This window comes from Mugil cephalus, chromosome 7 (genome assembly GCF_022458985.1).
Source record: "Mugil cephalus isolate CIBA_MC_2020 chromosome 7, CIBA_Mcephalus_1.1, whole genome shotgun sequence".
In the NCBI taxonomy this organism is placed as follows: Eukaryota; Metazoa; Chordata; class Actinopteri; order Mugiliformes; family Mugilidae; genus Mugil; species Mugil cephalus.
The window spans coordinates 28,052,281-28,079,245 of record NC_061776.1 but is presented as its reverse complement, the minus strand read 5'-3'; the positions used below and the strand labels follow the sequence as shown (position 1 = coordinate 28,079,245).

The 26,965-nt window shown below is 39.3% G+C and overlaps 1 protein-coding gene across 3 annotated transcripts; it reads right to left on the bottom strand.

Annotated features, from left to right (window-relative positions):
• Positions 1-8,682: 8,682 nt before the first annotated feature.
• Positions 8,683-26,881, bottom strand: dnajb6a (DnaJ heat shock protein family (Hsp40) member B6a). Of its 3 annotated transcripts, XM_047589682.1 has the most exons (10): positions 26,570-26,881; positions 24,569-24,675; positions 21,595-21,704; positions 21,326-21,391; positions 20,778-20,888; positions 20,509-20,655; positions 20,126-20,321; positions 18,235-18,305; positions 14,321-14,394; positions 8,683-9,637 (listed from the first exon to the last, which is right to left on the bottom strand). In XM_047589682.1, the coding sequence occupies exons 2-10, from the start codon at positions 24,631-24,633 to the stop codon at positions 9,533-9,535; spliced, it is 945 nt and encodes a 314-aa protein (XP_047445638.1). In that variant the 5' UTR covers positions 24,634-24,675; positions 26,570-26,881; the 3' UTR covers positions 8,683-9,532. The 3 variants fall into 3 exon arrangements, with proteins under 3 accessions (XP_047445638.1, XP_047445640.1, XP_047445639.1); XM_047589684.1 differs by lacking the exon at positions 14,321-14,394 and having other exon boundaries at positions 26,570-26,879; XM_047589683.1 differs by lacking the exons at positions 8,683-9,637; positions 14,321-14,394 and having other exon boundaries at positions 17,267-18,305; positions 26,570-26,878.
• Positions 26,882-26,965: the final 84 nt, after the last annotated feature.

The following is a 26,965-nucleotide window of genomic DNA, read 5'->3' as shown; positions in this document are numbered from 1 at the left end:
AATGACGGATCCCTCAGAGATTCCTGTTCAAATTTTAAATGTTTTTTGGTTTTTTATTGTTGTATGAAATATTGACATTGTTTATTTGCTGTTTGTTTATTTGTTCATGCTTGTTATGTTAACAAAACTTATCATGGAATAACGTGGTGTTTGACTACCCTTGCCGCACAATGTTGCCTTGAAGCAACAAACCAGTATCTGTTTGGGGGGAGGTTGGGGGTCAACTTTTATAATTGATATATTATTAGGCACCCCAAAGCTCCCCAACAATATGATGAAATATTTTTTTCCCCAAAACTTAAAAAGTCAAACTCTCAAACTCAAGTACTCTCTCCGATACACCTGCACTTTGTGTGTGTGTGGGTTGATGGTACTGAACAATTTTTTGTTTTGATCCGCTTCTCTTTGCCACGGAGTTAGTGCAGTAATCCAGCCACAGCTTTATGGTGACTCTCATGGTTTACGGTAATGACTTTTTTCTTCATTGATACTGCCCCTTCATGCTGTTGTGTATGTTTTGTTCTGTAGTGCGGCTGGTTTTGTGTTGTTTCCATTCAGAAAACTCGTGTATTTCCTTTTCATCCTCTTCTTTGGCGTTTGTGCCCGGTGGTGCCTGGCACTGAGGTGCATTACCACCAGAGTGAACCAGAGTCACCTTTTATTTTTATTATTTTTTTAATATTACTTTTTTTTCCTCCTTCTTACTCCTATTAAAACTGGTTTCCGTGCTGCACAAACTTCTCTAATGAGTCTTGTTATCTGGCAAGTTATAACTAGAGCCCACTCACTCTCCTGGCCCTGGCTTTTGTTTCCTAAACTTTGATTTCTCTAAGCTACATTGTGGCAAGTCAAGGGAGAATGCAACAAGATTCCCATAAAATAGGCTCCAAGACAGATCAGGCAAAATCAAATACAAGTCTTTAATAGACAAATTAAAGGGAGGGAAAAGAGCACAGGGTCAAAGATGAAAGTCTTCCCGGCTGGGGCGTTTGTCCTCAGGTTTCAGTCCTGGGTTTTCAATAAAACAGGCTCCTGGATAGATTCTCTTAATAAACACAGTAGTTTAACTCTTTGGTTACAGGAATTGTGATGATTAACATCAACAAGTAGTCTTCCACTGTCCAAAAGACTTTTTTCTGCTCATTTGTCATGCTTAAGCTATGTAGCTCACCATTTTGCGAGAAATGTGTGCGACTGCGTGTGTAATGTACACTTTACTGTAAAGCTTTGATATATGCCGATTTTGTGTGATAAATCATATTCAAAATGAATATGGGGTGATGAAGACCCTTTATGAGTTTTATCTGAGTGTATGAGTTCCAGATCTCAGAGTTATCTTCTGTTGGATTTTCTCATTCGGTGTACTGTGTCTTCCTTGTTCACCTTCTGTTCTGGTCTCGTCCTGGTCTCTGGCCTGTGGCAAAGACTGGATGTTGGCTTGCTCTTCATCCTCCCTGCCACTGTCATGCAAATTCAGACCTGAAAATATTAACAGAAGTGATTTGTCATTATCTACGGTTGGATTTGTCATTGATTTTTATATTTAGACAAGATAATCTTCATCATTCTGTAGTTAGGTTCTGCGTTAAAAACAACAATGGTGAAATATTCTACATTTCACTGTATTGAAGACTGAACATGAAAAAAAGCTAGAAATCGCACCATATGACTTTTCTCAATATACAAGTAGCATAGTTGTCGACAAATTTCCATTTCTCTTCTATAACACATATTCTACATCTCGGAGGTGACACCTTGCCATATTTTCCTTGGCCCTTCAAACAGGGCAAACAGTGGTAAACCGTAGGCTACAGGAGACATAGCTCAAAGCTGCACGGGGATCTATTTATTAACTGATATATTACCTACCGTAGCCAGACGGCCTTGTCGGGTCCGACCTATTGGACGTGTTTAGATTTTCAGAGAGACAACTTTACAACTCTATGTAATGATTAAAATAATAAATTAAAGCTGCAAGTTGTCACGGTTAGGCTGTCTTTTATGTTGAGAATCATGTTTTGTGTTTCCTGTTTTATTTTGCCAAGTTTCCTAGTTTCCTGTCCATCGTGTTTCCTTGTGGTTTTGTCATGTCTGTCTATGTCATGTTGTGTATCCCATTTTATTTTGTTAAGTTGTTGATTTCCTGTCTTGTGCCTCCTTGTCTCTTGATTGTTTATTGATCTAACCTGTGTTGATTGTCCTCATGTGTCTCACCTGTGTCTTGTCATTTCTCAGCCCTCGTGAGTATTTATAGCCTTGATTTCCCTTTGTTCCTTGTTGCGTCGTTTAACGTCTCCATGCCAGGTTCCACGTTACCTTGCTGTGTTTTTGGTTTTCCTGCCATGCACAGTGCTTTTTGTTAATTATTAATAACCCTGTTTTTATTTATTATGACAATGCGTAAGTTTAAATGTAGCCCTTTGCAATCACAATAATATTACAGGAAAAACTGCTTGAATGGTAGCCTATTCATTTATTTCATTTAGGTGCAATCCCATGGGGGAGAAGCGCACTTGGCAGCAGCTTAAGATGAAATATAAAAAGATTGTTCAAACAGGTAAGACCTCGGCATGGAGGGACCTCATTTTGATCATGTTTTACACTGTAAAGTAAATATTAAGTGGCTATTTGACTGCAGTTGTTTTATCCCCAACATAATGTTGTTTTGACACACATAAATGTCTACTCATCTGTATCACGTTCTGTTAAATAATTAAGCCTGTTTAAATTAACAGACTTCTACTCAGCCAACAGAAAGAAGGCAGATGCCCATAAAACGGGTGGTGGCCCAGCACCTCCACCTCTAACGGAGGCAGAGAATAGACAATAGGCCTATATTTTTTTTTTTTTTTTTAAGCCTATTCATACAAATATTTGTCTTTTGTTTTTCCTTTTGTCCCAACAGATTCTGATGGTACTGCTCAAAAAGATAATTGTCTGGAAATGCTAACATCTCCCGCCGAATATTTAATTCTCTGCGCGGTAATGCCGCACCTTCATCCACGGGATCGTTGTCAAAAGGATATGCCATGTTCATGAGAAAAGTCGCCTTCTACTGTGCCTAATTGACTTCTGATGTAGCTACTGACTCTGGTCTTTTTAATGATTTTTGACAGATGGCAGAACAAGGCTATGCCAAAACTTGCCTGCTGACTGAATGAGTGAAAGAGGAAATTAAATGGCTTGTGGCTTGTTCATGAGAAAAACCTGGTCCCGGCCAGATTAGGTTCATATGTCAGTTACTACGGTAACTGACCGAGAGCTAAAGTTACCTCTCTGAAACAGGCTAAAGTTACTCTGGTTTGAGTTACCTCCCTTTTGTGAAACAGAAAACTCAGAGTTTCCCTCATTTCAGAGTTAATAAAATCTAAGAGTTTTCACTAAACCTGCTTTGTGAAATGGGAAAAAGTCTCGCAAATCTTGTAGAAAATAAAAATACACTTTCAGGCTTTTACAAAACAAAAAAAAACAGCCTTCCTCTTGGTTTGTTCTCAAATACCCCTCACATTAAATGAACATTAAGTGAAAAAGACATATAAAACAAAAAAACACTCAGTTATCTTGATAGAATCCTACATTTTTCAAAAGAACCAATGTGTTAATGATTTTCTTCACCTTTATAATATTAATATGCTCCACTTTCAAGTATGAACCAAGTTAAGTCTGCGTATCCACCACACACTGTTTCACGTCTTCTTCCTGTTCCGGCAGCCCATATAGCCTTAGGTTCCACCTCCTGTGATAGCGCTCCATGTCGCTTATCTTGTCTTCCGTGGCCGTTAGTCTTTTCTGATAGTCATCACTGGCTTGCTTGACCGTTCTAACATCCGTTTTCACGTCTTGGATTTCTTTGAAAAGAAACTCTGACTCCTTCAGAGCCTAAATGGTGTCAGTGTTTTTCTATATCAGCAATGCAAGACTGGCGGCGTTTTCTTTTTTTGATGCCGAGTCCAGGAGTGGGGTGTCTTTTGCGTTTAGCTCGGACATAGCATAAGAGTGCATGTCACCTCCTTTCACAACTTTCATGCTGTTTTCGGTTGATTCTTCACTGAATGGAAGCAACTTGCATGCCTTGTTACCTTGGTTTCTTTCTTTCTTTTTCCGCAATCATTACCAAGTCGTCAACAACCGTCTTCTTCCTGTACAAGTTGGTATTTCAACTTGACGGCAAAGTTGAATAAAAAGTCAAATTCAGTTCACGGTTGCTTATCCTGCCAGAAGGTGACAGGGTCAGCAAGTAGCAACTGTTCCAAGTGAGAAAAGTCTAGTTTCAAGGTGAGAAAATCATTTTTTTTTTCAGTTAGTGAAATAGTTCTCTGTCCGCCTCAGCAGCCATCTTGCACGCCCAATCAGCTAGCAGTAACATCCACAGATAAATGCTGGGGAAGCATACGTCAGTCCGACCACCCAAAAGTCTGACTGCCCGTTTCTCCGACCATTAATAGTTATTCTAGATTGTTATGGTTAGGTTTAGGGTTTAGGGTTAGATTAAGGGTTAGGGTTACTTAAGTCGGAGAAAGGGGAGGTTGGACTAATGGACTCAAAATTAAAGATAAGATATGCCTTTATTCATCCCACAGTGGGGAAATTCTTGTTAACAGCAGCAGACATTTAACATTAAACTTCACAAGCAGTGCACACAGTGCACATATGGGTGGACTAAAACCAGAATAGAATATAAAAAATATCAAAAATATATAAGAAATATATAAGAAGGTTATGTTACAACAAGCAAGGCAGTGTTTATGAAAAGAAGTGGGTAAATGTATATATATGTTCACATATCTCCAGTGACAGGGAGATGCAGACAGTGCAAAAAAACAACAACAGGTATATAAACTAAATATAAACGGTATATGTACATGTAGTTAAGATTGGGAGGAGTATTGCAAAAGTATATGTAGGAGATATTGCACATAATTTCATATTGTGTAGTTGTGGGTCTACTGGGAGCAGATCTGGTTGTAGAGTCGGAGGGGAGCAGAGGGGAGGAAGGACCTGCTGTACCGCTCCTTTGTGAAACGTGGTTTGCACATCAGTCTGCTATGATCCTTTTTATTTTTCACTGAGAAAGCAGGTGTACATCATCATGTACTGTGTTAACTGTACAAAACAAATGTAGAAGAGTCTGCTATGATTCTTGATAAAACTTGCACAAAAAAACATAAACAGTAATATTACACTAAATGTAATATTCTGAGTGACCTGCAATTCTTAAACTGAAGACTCATGAATAGGGGTAAAAGGGTAAATACCCTAAACCGTTTTGCTTCATGTGCCACTTGATGGTCCTCTTTGACATACCGAACATCTCTGCAATTTCACCAGCTGACAATCCAAAAAGAACTTGGTACTCAAGATCTGCACCCGGTATGTTGAATGCCAAGCGCCCCGGTCCTTGTGCCTGTTGTGCCTGTTGTGCCCTGCCCCTGGTACCAGAGGAGCGATGGAGTATTTCTGTCACTCTGTCTCGAAAATAAAGCCTGAAGTGGGCGGAGCCTGTGGTCGTCATGTTGGATGAGCTTTACTCCGCCCACACTCGGATACTCCAAATATGGATATGGGGGTCGGGTTGGGGCGGAGCTAAAGCTGCCTGAACGTTGAAACCCGCCCACCCAACTCAGCGCTACCGGGTTAACTCAGGCTACCAGTTGTTTGATAGTTTGCCTGGTTAACAAACCGGAGCCTCCCTGGAAGGCTAGCCTAAGGCTTATTCATTAGCTGGCTAATTAGATAGTTAACTTCAGCTACTGGATTAGCTATATTGGGCACTGACACCAACCATAAGAATAATTCTCCAAATTCACTCACCGGATGGTCTTGTGGGAGGTGCAGCAAAGCAGACAACTATTATTTTTTTATTTAAAATGATCCAAATGGACCAAAACCTCAAACTGAGCCGAAAGGTTGTCATTAGCTCAGGTGAGGACTGGCAGAGAGACCAAGGCTAACAGCTAGCGGCCTGTGGCAGCACCTGTCACTCAAAGTGGGAACGCCCTTAATTATGGAGAATTTTAAACGTTAACAAAAAATAAACGAATGAGTTAAAAAAATCTCCCCCGTACAGTTGTCACGAATAGTGAAATAAACCATTGAGACCAAATCCATTTTTTTGAACCAGGCTGTAAACATGTTTAATAATGCTGTAAATTTGGGCTTTTTAACATGGGGATCTATGGGGATTTGCTCCCTTTTGCAACCAGCCTCAAGTGCCACTTGATGAACTGCAATTTTTTGCACTTCCGCATGGGCTTCATCGCTAAGCCCCGGAGGTTGCTGCCTGCTCTCTGCATGCATTCTACTTCAGACCAAAGCAATGGATCAGACTAGGTCAACGTTAGCCCCGCCCACCGACTTTGATGGGTGAGTTTGACAGATAAAATAAATTCATGATGCGCTGCAACCAATAAAATGAATTGGTATTTAATAATTATAAAAAAATATATAAAATAATAAAAAAATTGTATGTATTTAATTCCAATTTTAATTAATTAATGACAGATTTAAGTAATTAAATAAGTAATACTTCCATACCGCTTAATCCTCACTAGGGTTGCAGGGGTTGCTGGAGCCTATCCCAGCTGGCATTGGGCGACAGGTGGGGTACACCCTGGACGGGTCACCAACCTATTGCAGGGCTAACACAGAGGCAAACAACTATTTAATTTTTATTGTGTCAAAGTTGGTCCTCCGTAGTGGACAGGGCCTGAGTCACTCATCATCCAAAATGTGCGTGAGTTGACTAAACAGACTATCATCAATCACTCAATCATTCTTTAATTGTCATTCTTTTGCAGTACATAAGAACAAAATACTGCTTCGTACAAGTAAAAACACTTAAAAGAGAACAGTGCAATAATAAAGATTTCAAAATTTTCTGTAAATATGTGCTAGTGCTAAAAGTAAAATGAAAAATATGAATCTAAAAATAGGGTGGCTCAGTGGTTAGTGGTGATGCTGATTGGTGACTCTAAATTGACCCTAGGTGTGAGTGTGAATGGTTGTAAGGTGTACCCCGCCTCTCACCAAATGACAGCTGGGATAGGCTCCAGCAACCCCCGCGACCCTAATGAGGATTAAGCAGTAGTAGAAGAAATCTATAAATATAAAGTGCATGTTCAGAAATAGGCAGTCAAGGATTAGTGATGTGCATTCAACAGCCTGACAGCAGATGGATGTTTCTTAGATGTTTCTTAGTCGGGAACTTTGTGCATCTCCTTCCTGACTGCATTAGAGAGAAGGGGCCGTGTGAGGGATGAGAGGAGTCCTAGATGACGCATTGTGAGGATGAGGTGAAGCAGGGTGGATATGGCATCCTCTGTGGACCAGTTTGCCCTGTATGTAAACTGTAGATGGTCCACGCTGGGAGAGAGATGGGATTTAATGTGGTCCTTGACAAGCCACTCAATGTATTTCATGGCAACTAAAAGGTGATGTTAAGTTTGAATTCAAGATATTTGAGCTGTGGTAGAGTGTAAGCCACCATTGTCTATTTACTAAGTGTATGAGTTCTTATAGTACCATGCAGAGGAACAACATGCCAAGGGTGGCATTGTATTCTGAAAGCATTTTTTTGGCAGGGGACCTTTTAAAGAGGTAACAGGTCATTCCGATAATTGTACACTTTAATAGGCTTTTTGGCCTACAATTTAAAAAAAAAATTATTGACACAAGAAATCTGAGAGGACATTAACAGAAAGGGTGAAGGCACATCAAAAAGAGCTGTACATGTAGTAGAGCTGGGTAGATGTGCAGATAAGACTGTTGGACCACTTGCTTCTTCTTACTTCATTGTACTAAATAGCTGGAGTAGCAGGTAGTATTTCAGATGTATATAAGGGGGATGATGTACTGAGTACCTGTATTCTTCTCTCTCCAACCGAGCTCCTGTTCTCTAATCTCTTATCTAATTTCTCCTGTATTATTACTCATGCATTTGTGTGCGACTACTGTATAACATGTTAACGGCTTTGTCCTTCTCTCCATCCCTCTTGATCAGATTGTGTTTTGTAAAATGTCTTGAGACAATTTGCATGCTATGTATAAATAAATGGAATCTTTAGTAATGGAAGAAATAATTTAAGTGTGCCATACTCTTATTAGGAGCATTTTAATTCAATTCAATTTTATTTATATAGCGCCAATAACAATACAAATTGTCTCAAGACGCTTCACAAAAACCAGCCTGCAACCTCCAGAGCAAGCCTGAGGGTGACGGTGGCAAGGAAAAACTCCCTTTTAACAGGAAGAAACCTTGAGCAGAACCCAGCTCATATGTAGGGACCCATCTGCTGAAGGCCAGCCGGTTAGAAACAGAGAAGAAAGAGAGAAAAGAAGAACAGGAGAAACAAGATAAACAAACTTCTGTCATAGATACATATATCAAGCGGAAGGAAACACGCATAATCTAATAATATAACACATAGCTGATGATCTTATGTGAGAGTATAAGAGGATTCATGGGCAGGTTGGAGAATTGTTCATCCAGGTAGGAGTGAACAACTGGAGGAGGCCATGATGACTGGGGCAGATGCAGTTTATGGAGCTCCACAGGTCTGATACACAGCACTCCAGACCATGAAGACTGGGCTGGTTGATGAGGCCTCGGCAGCAGATGTAGCTTAGAACTCCACAGGTCAGATATTCAGCACTCCAGACCAGAAACCCTCACAAGAAGATAGAGGGGGAGGGGAGGGGAGGGGAGGGGAAAGAGGGAGACACAGTGGTTAGTAATAGAAAATGAATTATAAGAGATCAGAGCAGTGCCGTCATTTCAGTTTCGGACAAGGTATGGCAAGGATCAGCCCCTCCTGGAGGTCCGGAGTTTCCCCCCGGCGGAATTTTTTTGAGCATCGTAAATTTAAATGGAGCAATCTGGTGCGATTTGAGAGCAAAATCAAGAAGCTTTAGATTATCAATTATCACTATTAATACTATGGATTGGATTATACTTATAATACCGCACACAGGGGTTCGCAATATAACTTTTTCTTTTACCAACTCCATCCTCACTGGCATCACTTCGCGTTCCCTTCACAGACTCTAACTGGTCCAAAACACTGCTGCCTCCTTACCCATACCCGGGCCCACCAACACATCACTCCCGTTCTCCACTCTCTCCACTGGCTCCCCATTAAACAGCGCATCAATTACAAGATACTCCTCCTCACCTTCAAAGCCCTTCACCACCTGGCTCCCCCTTACCTGTCTGACCTCCTTATCCCCCACCACCCCACCCATGCCGTCTGATCGTCTTCAACTCTCTCACTAACAGCACCAACATCCAAGCTCAAATCCTTCGGCGACAGAGCCTTCTCCCAAACAGCACCCCAACTCTGGAACTCTCTTCCCCAACCTGTCCACGACTCACCCTCACTCCCCACATTCAAGTCTGACCTCCCCTATCCTTAACCCGTCCTTTTTGTTAGTTCGCTACCTTGTTCCTCTGTAAGCATCTTTGGGTTCTTGAAAACGCTAAAAATTCAATTAATTATTGTTATTATTATTAGAAGAATTAATGAATGTAGACTACTTACAACCACTGTATCTGTCTTTCCCTTCTTACTGAAAAAATCTGTAATATCACTCTTTTCTTCCTTGCTCCTCGCTGAGGCCTCATGCCTGACTTAGTCTTGATCTAGTGAAAGACAGTTCACAAAATCAAAACATGTTTGCTTGAGCAAATACTAAGCATCTCACACACATATACTGTATATTATTGACACTCAGTACGTTTACATGCACGTGAAAAAAACCTAATTATTGCCTTAATCGGACTATAACAGGAGAACTTAAGTGCATGTAAACACGTTACTCCGATTAAAATCGGAGCTCTCATTACCCAATTGAGACACCCAGATAATGCGACTGGAATCGGAGTTTTCAATCAGATAATGCGTGTGCGCATGCTCCACCACCGCTGCACTGTGTGACCCCGGAACAAAAACGTCCAAGAAAGCCGGGCGTAGAAGAAGAAAAAGAGAAACGGAGGCGTCTGAGGGATAGCGCAGATCTTACCTGCACCAGAAGTAGCGCGAACATTATGTACATGATTAAAAAATGTACTACTATCCGTCTGGTTGTTATTTGAAATGGCGGTCTGCCACATGAACAACTCTTGTTTATTATATCACGTAACAGGCCAGCTGGAAATCGGGCCGTATTAACGTGGTATTATCCCGCTGAAAAGACACGTATCGCCACCTAGTGTGGAAGAGGAGAACAGTTATTCAATTTTCTTGCGCTGCATGTAAACTGGGAAAAGGGCTGTAGTGAGAAAGTCGAACTTTGAGCATAGCTCGACTAAGTTCTGCATGTAAACGCACTGACTGATGCAGACCAAGGATTTTAACAAGTATTTTCTTGTTAAAATCCATCTGTGAATAATCTTTGAAGACAAATGAATAAGTGTTTGTTACTTGAAGTATATCCACTTCATAAAAGGTGTCTCTATCCTGTCTTAATTGCCATTTCTTTAAACAAATTACTGCCAACATTGGGTTATGTTTCTGTAATCAGAATAAAGCCAATATCTAGAAACAAATAGAATTTTCATTTTTTTGTGATTTGTGGCAAGATAAACAGGATCCACCGACAGCTGTCATTAGCTTGTTCTTAGCAGGCTGATTGCAACAGATTGAGTGTTTTTCAATCTTTCATTTTATTGTGCTCTGACTAGTAGTGTTAACGAAACAAGCATGTGTATTTTTCCGAAATATCACTAATGTTTAAGCCTGTCGCTTCACATGCTCATCTCTCGTCTGCAGCACAGTATGACGAGGCAGTGGCGTGCAAGCCGTATGTATATGTAAGAGAGGCATGGATGTATGGAGAGAGCATGCAGGGTACAGAGCGTGGGACAGCCCCGCCCCTCAGTGAGAGACAGAGAAGCAGCAGAGAACAGAGGAGCGGCAGTGGCGTTCAGTGTGGAAAAGCCGTCACCACCACAAATTGGTCAGAGAGAATTAGAACAGGACTGAGGACGTCCCAGTACGCCGTAAAAAGTCTCTGTACACCACGAGTTAAAATCTCGAAGTGCCAATAGCATAGCGTAGCATAGAATAGAACGAAGTTCCATACATTTTCTACCAAAGTTAAGATATGGCAAGTGCCACTGATGCCACTGGATCAGAGGACAGGAGCTTTGTGCCAGAGAAGAAAGAGTAGAGGACATGCCCTCAGTGCATCGTCCCCCTGCAGCCTAGGCCTATAGCAGCATAACTAAGGGATGGTTAAGTGCAGCCCTAACTATGAGCTTTTTCAAAAAGGAAAGTCTTAAGCCTGACCTTAAACGTAGAGACTGTAAGACTGTGTCCCCAAACTGGGAGTTGGTTCCACAGGAAAGGAGTCTGATGGCTAAAGGCTCTACCTCCCATTCTACTTTTAGAAACTCTAGGAACCACAAGTAGACCTGCACTTTGAGATGGTAGTGATCTGTTGGGACAATATGGTACTATGAGGTCTATCAGATTTTAAAGGGAGCCAATGAAGGGAAGCTAAAACTGGGGTAATATGATCTCTCTTGCTAATTGCTGTCAGTGCTCTTGCTTCAGTGTATTGGATCAATTGGAGGCTTTTTAAAGAGCTATTTGGACAGATAGTAGATAGCCAGACAGTAACGAGTTACAATAATCCAGCCTGGAAGACACAAATGCATGAACTGTTTTTTCCACATCACTCTGAGAAAGGATGTTCCTAATTTTGACAATATTATGAAGGTGAAAGAAAGCAGTCCTGATAACCTGCTTTATGTGAGAATTAAAGGACATCTCATCTCATCTCATCTTCTGTACCACTTAATCCTGAACTAGGGTCGCGGGGGTTGCTGGACAAGTCGCCAGCCTATCGCAGGGCTAACACAGAGACATACAACCATTCTCACTAATTGAAGGACATATCCTGGTCAAATATAACACCAAGGTTTTTCACAGTAGTACTGGAGGCCACTGTAATGCCCTTCAACGAAACCAGGTGATTAGATAATGAATCTCTAACATGTTTAGGGCCAAATACAATGACTTCTGTTTTGTCTGAGTTTAAAAGTAGAAAATTACAGGTCATCCAAGCCTTTATGTCTTTAAGACATGCTTGGAGTTTAACCAGCGGATTAGTTTCATCTGGTTTCATGGATAAATATAGCTGGGTATCATCTGCGTAGCAATGGAAGTTTATGCTGTACTTTCTAATAATATTGCCTAAGGGAAGCATGTATAATGTGAATAATACTGGTCCTAGCACAGAACCCTGAGGAACTCCATAGCTTGCTTTGGTATATATAGAAGAATTGTTGTTTACATGGAAACTGGAATCTGTTTGACAGATATGATTCAAACCAGTCTAGTGCAGTTCCTGTAACCTTAATCACATTTTCAAGTCTCTGCAGTAAAATATATAGTGATCAATAGTGTCAAATGCAGCACTGAGATCTAGCAGGACAAGTATAGAGACAAGTCCATCATCTGAAGCCATGAGGAGATTGTTGGTAACTTTAACCAGAGCCGTTTCTGTACTATGATGAGCTCTAAAACCCGACTGAAACGCTTCAAACAAACCATTCCTTTCTAAAACTTAAAGGAAGGTTGGCCTATAGTTGGCTAAAACATCATGGGTCAAGAGTAGTTTTTTTTTTTTTTTTTTAAGTAAAGATTTGATTACAGCAGTTTTAAAAGACTGGGGAACATATCCTGTTAATAAAGATAAGTTTATCTGATTTAATATGGAGGTACTCATTAGTGGAAAAACCTCCTTGAGCAATTTATTCAGGATGGGTTCTAGAAGACAAGTTGATGGTTTCGATGCTGTAATAATAAGATCAGTTAGAAAGAAAGAATCCAAATATTGACTCGGTCCTACAGAGGTTTCTAATGCCACTGTACTTACATCTTTGACAGCTGGAAGGGTTCTATGAATTTTATCTCTAATGCCAACAATTTTATCAGTAAAGAAGTTCATGAAGTCATTACTGCTGAGGTCTGAAGGAATAGATGGCTCAACAGAGCTGTGACTTTTTGTCAGGCTGGCTACAGTGCTGAAAAGAAATCTGGGGTTGTTCTTGTTTTCTTCTATTAATGAAGAATAATATGCTGTTCTAATCTTACGGAGAGTTTTTTCTATAAATTGTTCCAGGCTATGTGAGCTTCTTCAGAACTAGTAGAATGCCAAATTCTTTCCAGCTTTCGAACTGCCTGCTTTGAACTACGCAACTGTGAATTATACCATGGAGCTACCCTACTTCGATTTATCACCTTCTTTTTCAGAGGAGCAACTAAATTGAGAGTTGTGCTAAGTGATGCTGCCGTGCTATCAACAAAATCATCCATTTGTGATGGAGTTAGATTGTGGTTTCTGTCACTCATTGTGGGTTCTTCACATCACTGACATAAGGCACTGAGGTAAATACTGAGGGAATTAATTCCTTATATCTAGTTATAGCATCATCGGATAAGTGTCTACCATAACGAAATGTCTTTCCCATTTCAGTGTAATGTATTATTGTGAATTCAAATGTTACAAGGAAATGATCAGACAAAAGAGGGTTATGAGAATATATTGTTAGACCTTCAGTTTCTATGCCATAAGTTAGAACAAGATCTAAGCTGTGGTTGAAACAGTGAGTTGAACCATTTACATTCTGAGAAAAGCCAATTGAGTCTAGTAATGACATAAATGAAGAGCTAAGACTATCACTGGCAACATCAACATGGATGTTAAAGTCACCTACTATAATGACTTCATCTGTTCTTAGCACTAAATCACATATTAACTCAGAGAATTCAGCTAAACATTCAGAGTAAGGAGCAAGTGGGCGATACATCACAACAAAGAGAATCGGTTTTTGTGTTTTCCAGTCTGGATGAGCAAGACTAAGAGTGAGGCTTTCAAACGAATTAAAGCTTTGCTTAGGTCTAGGATTAATACATAAACTGGGTAGTGTGGACTCATTTAAACTGCAATACTCATCATCCTGCTGCCACGTTTCAGTCAAACTAACTAGATCAATCTGATGATCAGTTATCAGATCAGTCACTAAAAGAGATTTAGATGAGAGAGATCTGACATTTACAAGAGCACATTTAATTTTCTTATTGTTCTGTTGTACTAGTGAATTTGTGTTGATTTGTATAAGGTTCCTATGAATAACCTCTTTATTGTTATTTTTCAGTTTAAAACATCTGGGAGCAGACAGCACATCTATGGAGTTTGGTGAGTTATGGGTGTGAGACAGTACTAGAGAAGCGGCAGAAAGGTGTTTAAGAAGTAATTACTAACAGCTTAAGTACAGGATTCTAATTTAAATGAAATAAAATTAAATGAAAACCACCTTTGCTTGCTTGAATAAACTGGACCGAGGTTGCCTCAAACACACGATCATCACAGCCCAAAAAGCATAAAATTCTATGGAAGTAAAGTATACAGAAAACAACGGCAGAAATGTGATCACAATCAAAAACTTTTTCTGCGCATAAAGGGTCTGTTTTGAACAGGTTTCTGAGCAGTTCTTTGAGCAAATAGTGTTAAAGCAAATATTTAATATCATTTAAGATGAACTGCTCAAAGCAATGTTGGAGTAAACAAAAAGGACGGGTGGCAAATGTATGGAACAAATTCAGTGAAAATGAACACAAATTTACAAAAACAGCTTTTTCAGGTATTATTTTTTTGGCTTTATTACTTTACTGTTTTGCAAAATCAATCTGTTGACATGACATCAGTTATTCAATATGGTATTTTGTTAAAAAAAAAAAAAAGAAAAAGTTAAAATAAGAGTCAACATACTGCTGCTGAGGACCAAAGAGAGAGGCCTAAGACTTGCAAAGGACCTCCAAATAAATAATACTGACAGTTGGTTGAGTTACTGACACGAATAATAGAGAGCCAGAGAACACAACAGATGATGACCATTAAGACAGTTCAGACACCCTTCAATACTGTATTACTACTGTACATTTCACATTTCCTTCTATTTCTCACCTCGCAAAATTTCATTTGTTTCTGTCATCTTGTCTTCTCATTTATTTGACCCCTGCCAATAAGTGTGGTGAAGTTGGATAAATGTATGCATTCTAATAGAAGAGACATGCACTGAATTTCAGGTTCATGAAGGCTGTGGTATTGAACATTTGTTTAAAATAACTAAAAGAAACAGTTATTTTCATTGTGAGGCTGTGTTTTGTAGTACTATCGAATTATATTGTGTTGTCCTATTTTGAGGCTAGGCCAAATAACAGAAACACATTTGTGTTTAATTCAAGTCATTACTTTCTGTCTTCAAATAACAGAACACAATCATGACCCAGCCTGATGAAATTATGGTATCATTGTCATGACAGTGGTCATTCAGAAGATATCAGACGCATATGGTGGGCAGCATTAATGCAAACAAACATACTCTTCAGTGCAGTGGCATAGTTATTTCATCCTGCAGGTTCAATGAGGCCAAACAAACCCATAAAATATTTATGATTCTTATACCCAGTGCTAAGTGCCAGCTCACACTGGTGACACTGGAAAGTGTCACCTATGACAAACAAAACAAACAAACAGAAAGGAAAAACAATGAAAAACAAAACGAACCTTGAATCTTCAAGAGTGACACTTTAAGTGGCACAATGCAAAGCATCTCTACATCCAACTCCTTTTGTGTGGCAGCTGTGTGGTAAAGCGGCGGTACATTTTAATTGTCATCATCTTCAGTTGAGGGATATGGTCATCCATGTGTGAAGATAAGACAATGATGACAGTACAACATCTTGGTGTGTGTTTTTTTTTTAAAGCACTCAAAATGTGTACAAGTCCCCCAGTGCGCATTTGCGTTTCATTGTAACAATATAGTGCAGCCGTTGTTAACTTGAAACAATCTGAGCATACCCACTATCACCTAAAATGATCTACTATGACCCTCTTTCAATTTTTGTATAAAAAGGTGAGATAAGGAAAAGCTGGGACTCATGGGTTATGCATTTGCAATTTTTTTACATTTGAGCACAACTTTAAAGTTTATAATCATCTGAAGACACAAGATACAGGTTGTGCCACAGTTTTCTATTTGAGTACCAGCAGTCAAAGGAGCCTATCCTGATTTCTCAGTACTAGGAAAAGATGATCAACTCCCAAATTAAATCTAAATTTCATTTGATATGTGTGCATGTTAAAATGCTCACCGCTGAATCGCTATTTCTAAAAGGAACACCATGAATGACAGATGTAGCCAAATAATCATTTGTTTCATATTGTAATAGCTGAAATAAATGGAGCACCAGACAGTATTTCAGATGTCTGAAGGGAGGCATAGAATGATGCATAGATTACACAGTGAAGAAATAAACAGACATTACAATATGTTTAACAATATAAAAACAAACGGTAACACTTTATATTAAGACACGCATATTAACCATTAATTAGCTGCTTACTAACATGTATATTAGTAGCACACTAGCCATTTGTTATTTATTATAAGTCACTAATTAATAGCTTATTCTGCAAGACCTTATTCTACCCTTACTAGACCCTTAATTAAGAATTTACACCATGTAAGCTCCTAATTACCCCTTATTCATAGTTATTAAGTAAGTTGTTGGATATGATTAATGACCTAAACATGCATGGCTCAGTAAGGGGCTTGTAAGGTGGTAGTACCACAAGAACAGTTATTCACCCCTAATAATACTTATCAAAGATGGTCGATTCATATGGAACCAAGCAAATTAACTCTGTAGAGATGTAAAGAGGAGGTTAATTACATCTTTACAAAGTTAATTTGCTTGGGCTTGTCTAACTCTGTCAAATAACTCCAACACTGAACACTTTTTGAATCAGAATGTATTAAAATGACACTGTGAGAGTGGAAATCAACCCTAACATGTTTAACCCTGAAATTTCAACACTCCAATTTTTTTTCCAATTTTCATGGGGGTTAATAAGGGCCAAATTAATGGTGAATTAAATGTGAACAAAGGCCCAACTTTAGAATAGGGAACAATTTCTTATGAATCGACCATCTTTGATAAGTATTATTAGGGGTGAATAACTGTTCTTGCGGTACTACCACCGTACAAGCCCCTTACTGAGCCATGCATGTTTAGGTCATAATTCATATGCAACAACTTACTCAATAACTATGAATAAGGGGTAATTAGGAGCTTACATGGTGTAAATTCTTAATTAAGGGTCTAGTAAGGGTAGAATAAGGTCTTGCAGAATAAGGTATTAATTAGTGACTTATAATGACTAACAAATGCTAGTATGCTACTAATATACATGTTAGTAAGCAGCTAATTAATGGTGAATATGCGTGTCTTAATATAAAGTGTTACCAAACAAAGGATTAAAAATGACAAATGGTAATCCTTACATTTAAAAAGACAAACGGTACATGCTGCACCATAATTTTCTATGTGATTACCTGGACTCCAGGTAGCTTATCCAGATTTATCTTTTAAAGTTAAAATGTGTCATTTATGGTCAAGAAATGCAAATTTAACACTTTCACACAAGCAATCTGTGGATACTACAGCATGCCCAGTGTTATGGAATGAAGTCATTTGTCACTTAAAACTCTTATTATGGTGTGGGTTAATCAATGTGCTCTGAAATTCTATGACATGGGGCAAAGACTGTTTTCAGCACAGTGTTCCTGTCCTGGGGAATGGGGTAGTGGTTCTTCCTATAGGGTAATACAGTTGGGGAAGGATAATATTAATTGAGACTTGTTCTACTTTGGTGCCACCTCAGTGATGTGATGCATGCTTGTAGAGCTCCATGAGTAAAGTAATAAATGTACAAGAAAATTGTACAGCTTTGCAATTACACTAAAACACTTCATTGCATAATGTAATGCAGTTGCTTCCTTTTGATATTGGCTTTTTTGCCTGGAAAACACTGGTCTCCTTTAGACAAAACAAAATCTGAAGCAATTTCACAAAATTAAGACTCAACATAATTAAATAAACATAAAACACATCGATATTAGAACATAGTTGGGGGGAGGGTCTGTATCCAAACCCTCAGATTTCAGTCTTTGGTTAACAAAGAAGAGTCTGCAGGGATGGGACATGAACAAAAATAAAGAACTATGCACATCCAGCTATGCCATGACATTATATTATTACATTTGTTGCATTTATTTCTTTTTTGATCCCAAGGTGGTTGGAATGTTGGTGCCGAGCTAAAGCTTCCGCATTAGATGATGTTTGTGTCTTCACTTATGTTCGATTTGCAGAAGCTGCTCCTTACCATTAATGGTCAATGACCGTAGCTGCCCATCTTCCTCCACCTCCACCCGTTCCTGACCATTTTCAACAATTCTGAAAGAAGATAGGACAAGAGGAGAGAAACTTCAGATGATGATAAATGAAAATTTGCAACTCAAAAATAACTTCCTCAATCAGGAAGAACATTTCATTAGTGGGGGCTGGATTTACAAGGTTTCTGTGTTAAGTAAATTAATTCAATACCATATTTTACAAGGACATACCTCTCAGTTTACACAGATTCAAGAAAACTACAATACTATGGTAAATCTATATGACTTGGCAATGCCTAAATGAATATTCTGATTTGAACTTTTTGGCATAATGTTTTGGTATATGGTGTGAACATATATATGGTGTGTATGGTAAAGGTCTTCATACTTTTCTGAAGAGAACTTGCTGAGGTCTGCCCCAAGCATGAGGACCTTTATGTAATTCCACATTCTAACTTGAATATGAAATGCTGCCTAAATACTTTTGATTAGTTACTTAATGGAGTTTAGGTTTTCTTATGTTGACACACAATGATGGTCAATGTCAGCCTACTAGGTCAGTAGGTCGTGTCATCGCTTGGATATTTATTTCCAGAGTAGGAATATACAGTACTGTTGAAACATTTAGGCTGGTGTGGAAAAAAATGCTTTCAAAAACTGTAAGTGTTAATAGTCTATTTTCATCGATTAACAAAATTCAGTGAATAAACAGAAGAGAAATCTAAATCAAATTAATATTTGGTGTGACCGCCCTTTGCCTTCAAGACAGCATCAATTCCTCTAGGTACACTTGCACATAGTTTTGAAGGAACTCAGTTGGTAGGTTGTTCCAAACATCTTGGAGAACTAACCACAGACCTTTTGTGGATGTAGACTTCCTCAAACCCTTCTGTCTCCTCATGTAATCCCAGACACACTCCATGATGTTGAGATCAAGGCTCTGTGGGGGCTATGCCATCACTTCCAAGACTTCTTGTTCTTGTTTACACTCAAGATAGTTCTTAATGACCTTGGCTGCATGTTTTGGGTCTTTGTCATGCTGCAGAATACATTTGGGGTCAATCATGCGCCTCCCTGATGGTATTGCATGATGGATAAGTATCAGCCTGTATTTCTCAGCATTAACGGAAATGCAGCCCTAAACTTTCAAGGCACCTTGGCCGTGCTTCACTGTTGTCTGCAGACACTCATTATTGTACCACTCTCCAGGCTTTTGGTGAACAAACTGCCTTCAGCTACAACCAAATATTTAAAAATTTGACTCATCAGTCCAGAGCAGCTGCTGCTATTTTTCTTAGCCCATTTCCTATGTTTTCTTGTATAGTTGAGTCTCTTGGTCTTGTTTCCATGTAAGAGGTATGGATCTTTGGTTGCAACTCCTCCATAAAGACCACTTCTCTGGACACTAGATGGATGTACCTGGGTCCCACTGGTTTATGCCAGTTCTCCTCTGAGCTGATGGCACTGACATCTTCTGAATTCAAAGAGAAATAAGATTATGTGTTTTTCATCTGCTGCACTAACTTTCCTTGGCGAACCACTGCACCTACGATCCTACAAAATCCCTGACTTTGTGAAAGTGTATCAATAACGATTGATGTTGGTTTGAAGGCAAAGGGTAGTAACACCAAATATTCATGCGACTTCACTCACTTTGCATTTTGTAAATTGATAAAATGATTGATAATTTATATTTTTGAAATTGATAATTTCAAAAATATAAATCATGATTGTTTAGTTTACAGAAATGTTTCCACAACTGCCTCAAACTTTTTGCAGTACTATGTACTATGATGCATACCACTGCTAAAACTACAATGCAGCGCATATGTTTCAACTCACAGCTGTGGTATTATGACATTCTATATGGCCAACTTCTACCTTTTAGTAGTGATCTTCCTGCCATTGATGATCTTGGTGGAGGTGGATACAGAGCGGAAGCTATGCATGTTTCCTCCAGCTCCTCCTCCAAATGAGGTGGAAGAGAATGAGGTGAAGCCTCCACCTGACAGACTGCCCATGTTTGTCAAGTGGCCTACGTGACCCATGGAACTCATGGAGTTGAATGAACCGAAGCCTAAGCAAACAGGAGAGAGGCCTACTTAAATAGGCAGCACTGGTATGGAACTTTGAGTAACTAATAATAATAAAAAGAATAAGAAAAATACACAGGCAAATTAATTGCTCTGCCTTGCCATGTGGCTTGTTTGATCTGTATTGGAACATGCTTATCATTCTTATACAATAACTCATGCATTTCTTACCTGGGTCAAAATGTGAGAAGCCAGGACCAAATGGAGGAAAACCAACAAAACCCCTTAAAAACGGGTCACCTACTCGGATGTGATTCTGCTGAGTTTGGTGCTGCTGTGCACTGCCGTAAAATGGATCATTAGCAAATGGATCTGGACCTAAGAGGACAGGACAAACAACATTCGCTTCAAGCAAAAACTCTTCAAGTCTGTAGTATTTTTTTTACTTTTTTACAATGCTTGTGTTGTAGCAAATTATTTACATGGACTTTATGCCTTACCGAAAAAATCTGCAAATGGGTCTCTGCCACCGAAGAATTCTCTAAAAACATCTTCGGGGTTACGGAATGTGAACAGTTCATGGAAATGCTCTCCATTATGGAAATGCCCCCCTGAAACATTGTCAATACAAAGTGAAGTTTACAAACTTGGACCAAAGGCAAATAAGTTAATAAATGCCCAATGCATCTAATGCAGATGTCAGTGTTTATTCCATCAGTAGGATTCCATTAAGCAGAAGCAAAAACAAAGTCTATGCACAATATCAGATGCTGTCAGCATGTTATGTCAATATTTATGTCAATGCTGATGTCAATGTTAGCGTCATCTCATATTTGCAAAAATATTGAGATAAAAGATAAAAACATTAGTATGGCTATCATTGTGGAAGAATCAATTTACATAATGCACTCAATAGCACCTTGCTCAGTCATCGCAATGAAGTACCTAACCTAAACCTTTACTCTAGATTACCCTTAAACTAACATCCCTTCAAAGGGATCAACGGCTGTTTACTTGATAAGTCCTAAGCTTTAAAAGAAACACTTACCTCTTCCTCTGTCACTCCCTGCCAGCCCTTCTTTGCCGTAACGATCATATAGGCTCCTCTTGTTGGCTGGAAGACAAAAGTGTAAGTAAAATGAATAAGACATAAAGACCATGACCACTGAAAAGAAAATAGCAGTGTGTTTTAGATCTCAACTGATTTGCTACCCTCACACCCTGTGCTGTTGGTATGAGCTTTATTCCTTGACTTTAGGATAGTTGCAAGTGTCTGGCAGTTATTTGCAGACTCACGCAGACAACTATGATACAAACCATCTGACAGGACTTCATAAGCCTCCGACAGCTCTTTAAATTTCTTCTCAGCCTCCTCCTTGTTGTCAGGGTTTTTATCAGGGTGCCACCTCAGTGCCAGCTTTCTGTACCTGCACCGAGACACAAGTATTGTTGGTACATGTTTTCTGTCAGCAAAGTGGAAGAAAAAAAATCAGCTTTTTTCAATATGTCACATTTGCAATTATAGTGCCTCATGTATTATTATAAGTGTATGGTGTATTACAATCAAATTCTATTTGAAATTGATTTCTACAGTTATGATCCTCAAGACCTTTTCTCGGATTGTTCAGCTGATGTAGGCTACCACAGGGTGACTTTTATGGTGAAATTCAAGTCTTTCACATACCACTAAAACTTACATGACTGACACGGAAAAACCAATCAGCTATAACATTACAAATAGAAGGAGAATTAAATAACACTGACTAACTTGTAACCATTCAGTTTTCTTCTGGGAAACTTTTGGACCTGGTATTCATTCATGCGGATGTTACTTAGACATGTAGCACCCACCTAAACCAGACAAGGTGTTGACCAGGCCTCCAAATTCACTGGATCCCAAACTGATCAAGTACCTGTAGGATGATCAAGAGAGGCCCCTCCCCTCAACCCATAGGACCCAAAGACCCCCACTAACAACATTCACAATAATAGGCACATAGTCATAATTTTGTACATAAATAGCCAGTAGATCTGAGTTGAGTTTAAAAAAGGCTTCAATATTGTATGTATTATTTTATTTATTTATTCATTCAGGGGGGTTGGCCAAAAAGCTCATGACATTAATTGTCTACAGGCAGGTGTGAAGGAGCAGCTAGCAGCACTGAGAAGGGCGGAGAACATTAGGAAAGTAGGAGAAGGAAAGAGCAGGCGAGAGTAGCATTCTATTTCGATTTGTGAAGTTGCTATTTGGTAAAGAGAAGAATGGCAGCCTGATGGTACTGAAAGCCCATCAAGGTGGAAAGAGATTCGGGAAGTGGTGAGGTGCACAAAAGCCTCTTCAGCCCTGGGACCTAATGGAGTCCCTTATCGGCTGTATAAGAATGCACCAGATTTCTTTGGAAGTTGATAAAGATAGTATGGGAGAAACAGGTTACTTCCAAGGCATGGCGTAGAGCAGGGCAGATTTTCATTCCCAAAGAGAGGGGTTTGTTAGAGATAAATCAGCTTAGACCGTCTGTTTAATGTTGAGGGGAAGGTGTTTTTCAGCGTTGTGGCACAGAGGTATCTAGTTATTTGGAGAAAAATTGGTTGATTGATACATTGGTACAAAACGTTGGCATCCCTGGCATGATCTGGTACCAAATTCAGTTAGCAAAGCGAGAGAAGAGAGACCTGCATGTTGTATTTCTAGACCTGGCTAATGCATTTGGATCAGTACCTCACTGTCTGCTATGGGAGGCTTTTGATTTCTTTAGAGTCCCAGGCAGTATCAAAGGTCTAGTCAAAGCCTATTTTTCAGATATACAGCCCAGCTTTACCACAGCAGAGTACACTACAGCATGGCAGCAGCTAGAGGTAGGCATCATGGCAGGGTGTATAATCCCTCCACTAGCCTTTACAATGGCAATGGAGGTGATTATTAGGCCTTCAAATGCAGTGAGCTAGGATGAAAGTGAAGTCGAGTAAGTCTAGGAGTATCTCAGTTGTTAAAGGAAAGGTAGTGGATAAGAACTTTTTCAAAAATGAGGAGCTGGTTCCCGTGGTACTAAGGAAGCCAGTGAAGAGTCTGGGAAGGTGGTATGATGCAAGTCTTAGTAATAGAGCACAGTTCGAAGGATTGAGGCAGGAAATGATTCAAGGCATTTTGAGCATAGATCGGTCAGGTCTCCCAGAAAAGTTAAGGCTATGGCTATTTTTTATTTTCTTATTTTTTGAAAAATACAACTGAAGTAGTGGCTGCATGTTGCCAGTAGCTCCGTGAAAAATAACCCGTTTAGGTTATTCTGAGTGTGTTAATGGTTGTTTTTTGTCTGACTTGTTGTTCTTCTGTGGTTCAAGAGCACTGACAGGAATTAGCAAGAGAGATCATATTACTCCAGTATTAGCTTCTCTTCATTGGCTCCCATTAAAATCTAGAATTGAATTTAAAATCCTCCTCCTTACATACAAGGCCCTAAAGGCCCTTGAGGTTCCTCAAGGTTTCTTCCTGTTAAAAGGGAGTTTTTCCTTGCCACCGTCGACCTTAGGCTTGCTCTGGAGGTTGCAGGCTGGTTTTTGTGAAGCGTCTTGAGACGATTTGTATTGTTATTGGCACTATATAAATAAATAAAATTGAACTGAATTGGATAGTTGGCAGCAGAAGCTAAACAGTGAGGGTGGTGGCTGGTGGAGGTGGGTTGCCATGGATTCGTGGCAAAATCCAACATTGCTCTCCTGTTTGAGCTTGCCTCGGATCTTGACACAAGGGATTGTAACATCTCATCCTGTGTAATAATGACTTGATCATGACAATGATCACATTATTTTTTACAGGTTGACTAGATTGAAATAAATCGTGTTGAAAAATGTGACTTAATCTCTCTTTCTCTCATGTTTAGGTAAACCTACATCTGTATGCTAGTCTTAACTCTTTATGGCGTTCACAGCCTAATGTTACTTAAAATGAATAACTGGTGACACCTCACTAGCCAATACGCTCCTCCCTGACATTAAACATTTCTTCTTCTCACTCACAGTGGTTTGCGCTACTCTCAGGTGGCATGTGGAGACAAAGGATCAACATTGAAAGATCGCAGTTTGACAATGCTGAGCACTGCTTACTCTGTTATTTTGAGCTCACTCAGCAGCTCAATTCTTAATGAAACTCAAAAGAATGCAAGTATTCTATAGAGCACATGTATTAGCTGTATGTCGGGCAGCCTGTGGAGGACAAGAAGACCATAGCATCCCTGTGCAGATATATTCTTTACTGTTTGACAGATTAATACATTTTAACACTTTATGAACTCACGCCTTCTTAATGTCATCTGCAGATGCACCCCGCCGTATTCCTAAAATCTGGTAGTAGTCCACCATGATGAGGGGATGAACAGAGAAACGTCAGTAAGCTTGATAGACCTAAAAGAACAAGAAGAGCTGCTCAGTAGTGTTATACACAGGTAACATTTACATTCGTTTCACTTCTGCCAAATATTTAACACATGACTGACTTAATTCTAGCACCACTTCATTTGATATTGCCATTGTCTAATATTCTTGATTTATCAGTGAAAATACAGTAGCTTCAGACAGAAAAAATGAATAAATTCACAAATATTATAACCTGCACAGCAATTTTGAAGTTATTACCATTTAAATTTGTTATCACCCCATTTACCTACCTTGGACATAACAGATAAACTAAATGTTTACATTGGTAACTGCTGGTTGCTTCCATTTAATATAAGCAGCAGTAAGGTTAAAATCATTGCACTTCAATAGTTTTCACATTTTCTTTTTGAAATCCTTTCTATCTACTAAGCACAAGTTGTTGTTTTTTTAATGACAATAATCAACTCTTGCCTCTTTAGGAAAATAAACACTTTTGAAATTCTAAAAACCCACTAGCATAAGAACAGGGTTGGTCTTATGTATGATTTATGCTTCTGTGTCAATTTGATGCCGTAGCTATGGCAACAGCCCAGGTGCTAACTCTTTAGTCTAACTGCATTTTACCCTATATCTGGCATAGAAATACAAGGGTTCTCTCTCTTACTGGCAATACAGTTTCCTAAGTGATTGTTGTCTTTGGGCTCAACACTCTGGTTAAAAATACAATCTGTCGATTTAAGCAGCATCTCTTTGAGCATGGTGTTCCTTCATACTTAAATAAATATGTTTTAATATATAACTAAGTAGCTAAATGTCTCAATATGGAAGAGGATTAGGGTCACTAAAAAATTGGGTTGTTTTTTTTTTTTGTTTTTTTTTACAGTGACCCTGACACTTATTATTTTTAAATCATCCCTGATGCATGGTGATTTTCTGTAATGGTGTAAAGGGGAACCGTGTTGTATTGTAAGTATTTTCCTACAGAAGTCAAGCTCAAAAACCAACGTAAGATTCCTCAATCATTTTGTTATCCCTTACTTCCAGTGCTGACATTGAGAGTATAAGGACTGTTCATGATGGAGTGATGAGAAAACACCTGCTCGGTCCACTATTGTCGCTGCACAAAAGTGATATGTGGGTTCTGACTTACATGACATGCAGCATCTCTGGAGGCTCACAGAGTTAGTGTCAGTTATTTCATATCACTAAAACACTGATGGATAAGAAAAAGGATACGGGTTGATGTCTCTGTGAGTAACGGTGATCTCTACAGCAAATCATCATCATCTCTTTCGTTTGCATTTTTGTAACAACAATAACAAGACCAAACAAAACAACTTTATTGTAATAAATTCCTAAATGAAACTTGCAAACAAACGCGAAAAATAATATCCTTTGAATTAATTTATGAACTAGCTTTCAATACTCAATGCCCTAAAATTAATTCTTCGTTGAGGACTGCAATGACTTTTTAATGACGTTCTTAATAGTCTAATTTGTATTTCCATTGTTATGGTACAGCACAAATTTCACTGAAATTTCATACTGCTTGTGCCTAATCTCTGAGGACAGTTCATAGTTTCTTAAGAAGGTGCTTTCCCATGTTTCATTGCTGTACGAGTTTTACGTCAACCACCTAAACCTGATCAGCGTTTCAGCTTTGAGGAGCGTTTGCCTAACTATTTGCCACAAAACTGCTATCTGGCTAACAAGACTGAACAGAGAGAACCGTGCCGTTAACAGGAATTATTTGAACCTCTAAAGATGTCCCGTGCCCACCGACCTAGGAAATACAACCTCAGTGAAATAGTAATTTGAGTGGCGGTAGCTGCGAACCCAAGGCATTGGGATTAAAACAATAGCTTAGCTCTGTTCGGCATTAAACATCATTGGTCCGATTAGAGCTGTCGTACAGTCTTACCCGGTTCAGATGCAACCGTCCGTGGTTTTAGCAGATATCTAGACAGACACTGAGTCTGTTTTGTTGGCGACCACAGACGAAAACCAAGTTTTATTCATGGCTGTTAGTCGTCAGAGTATTCGAGCAAGCGTCCTGCTTCTTCTTCATCTTATTCTTGTTATCTGTTTAATGTAACCGAAAGGTGCCTTACCGCCGCCTCCCGGACACAATAGGCTGTGCCCATATAAACAAAAATACTGCCAGTAAATAATGTAATAATATGCAGACACACAAAGCTAACTGCAATGAGCCACCGTCACTGATAACCTGTCTCTTAGCCGATTGCGAAACGTTGCACTTGAACGTACGGCAGAGACGATATCCAACAACAAGCTGCTAGGTACACCGGGAAACCGG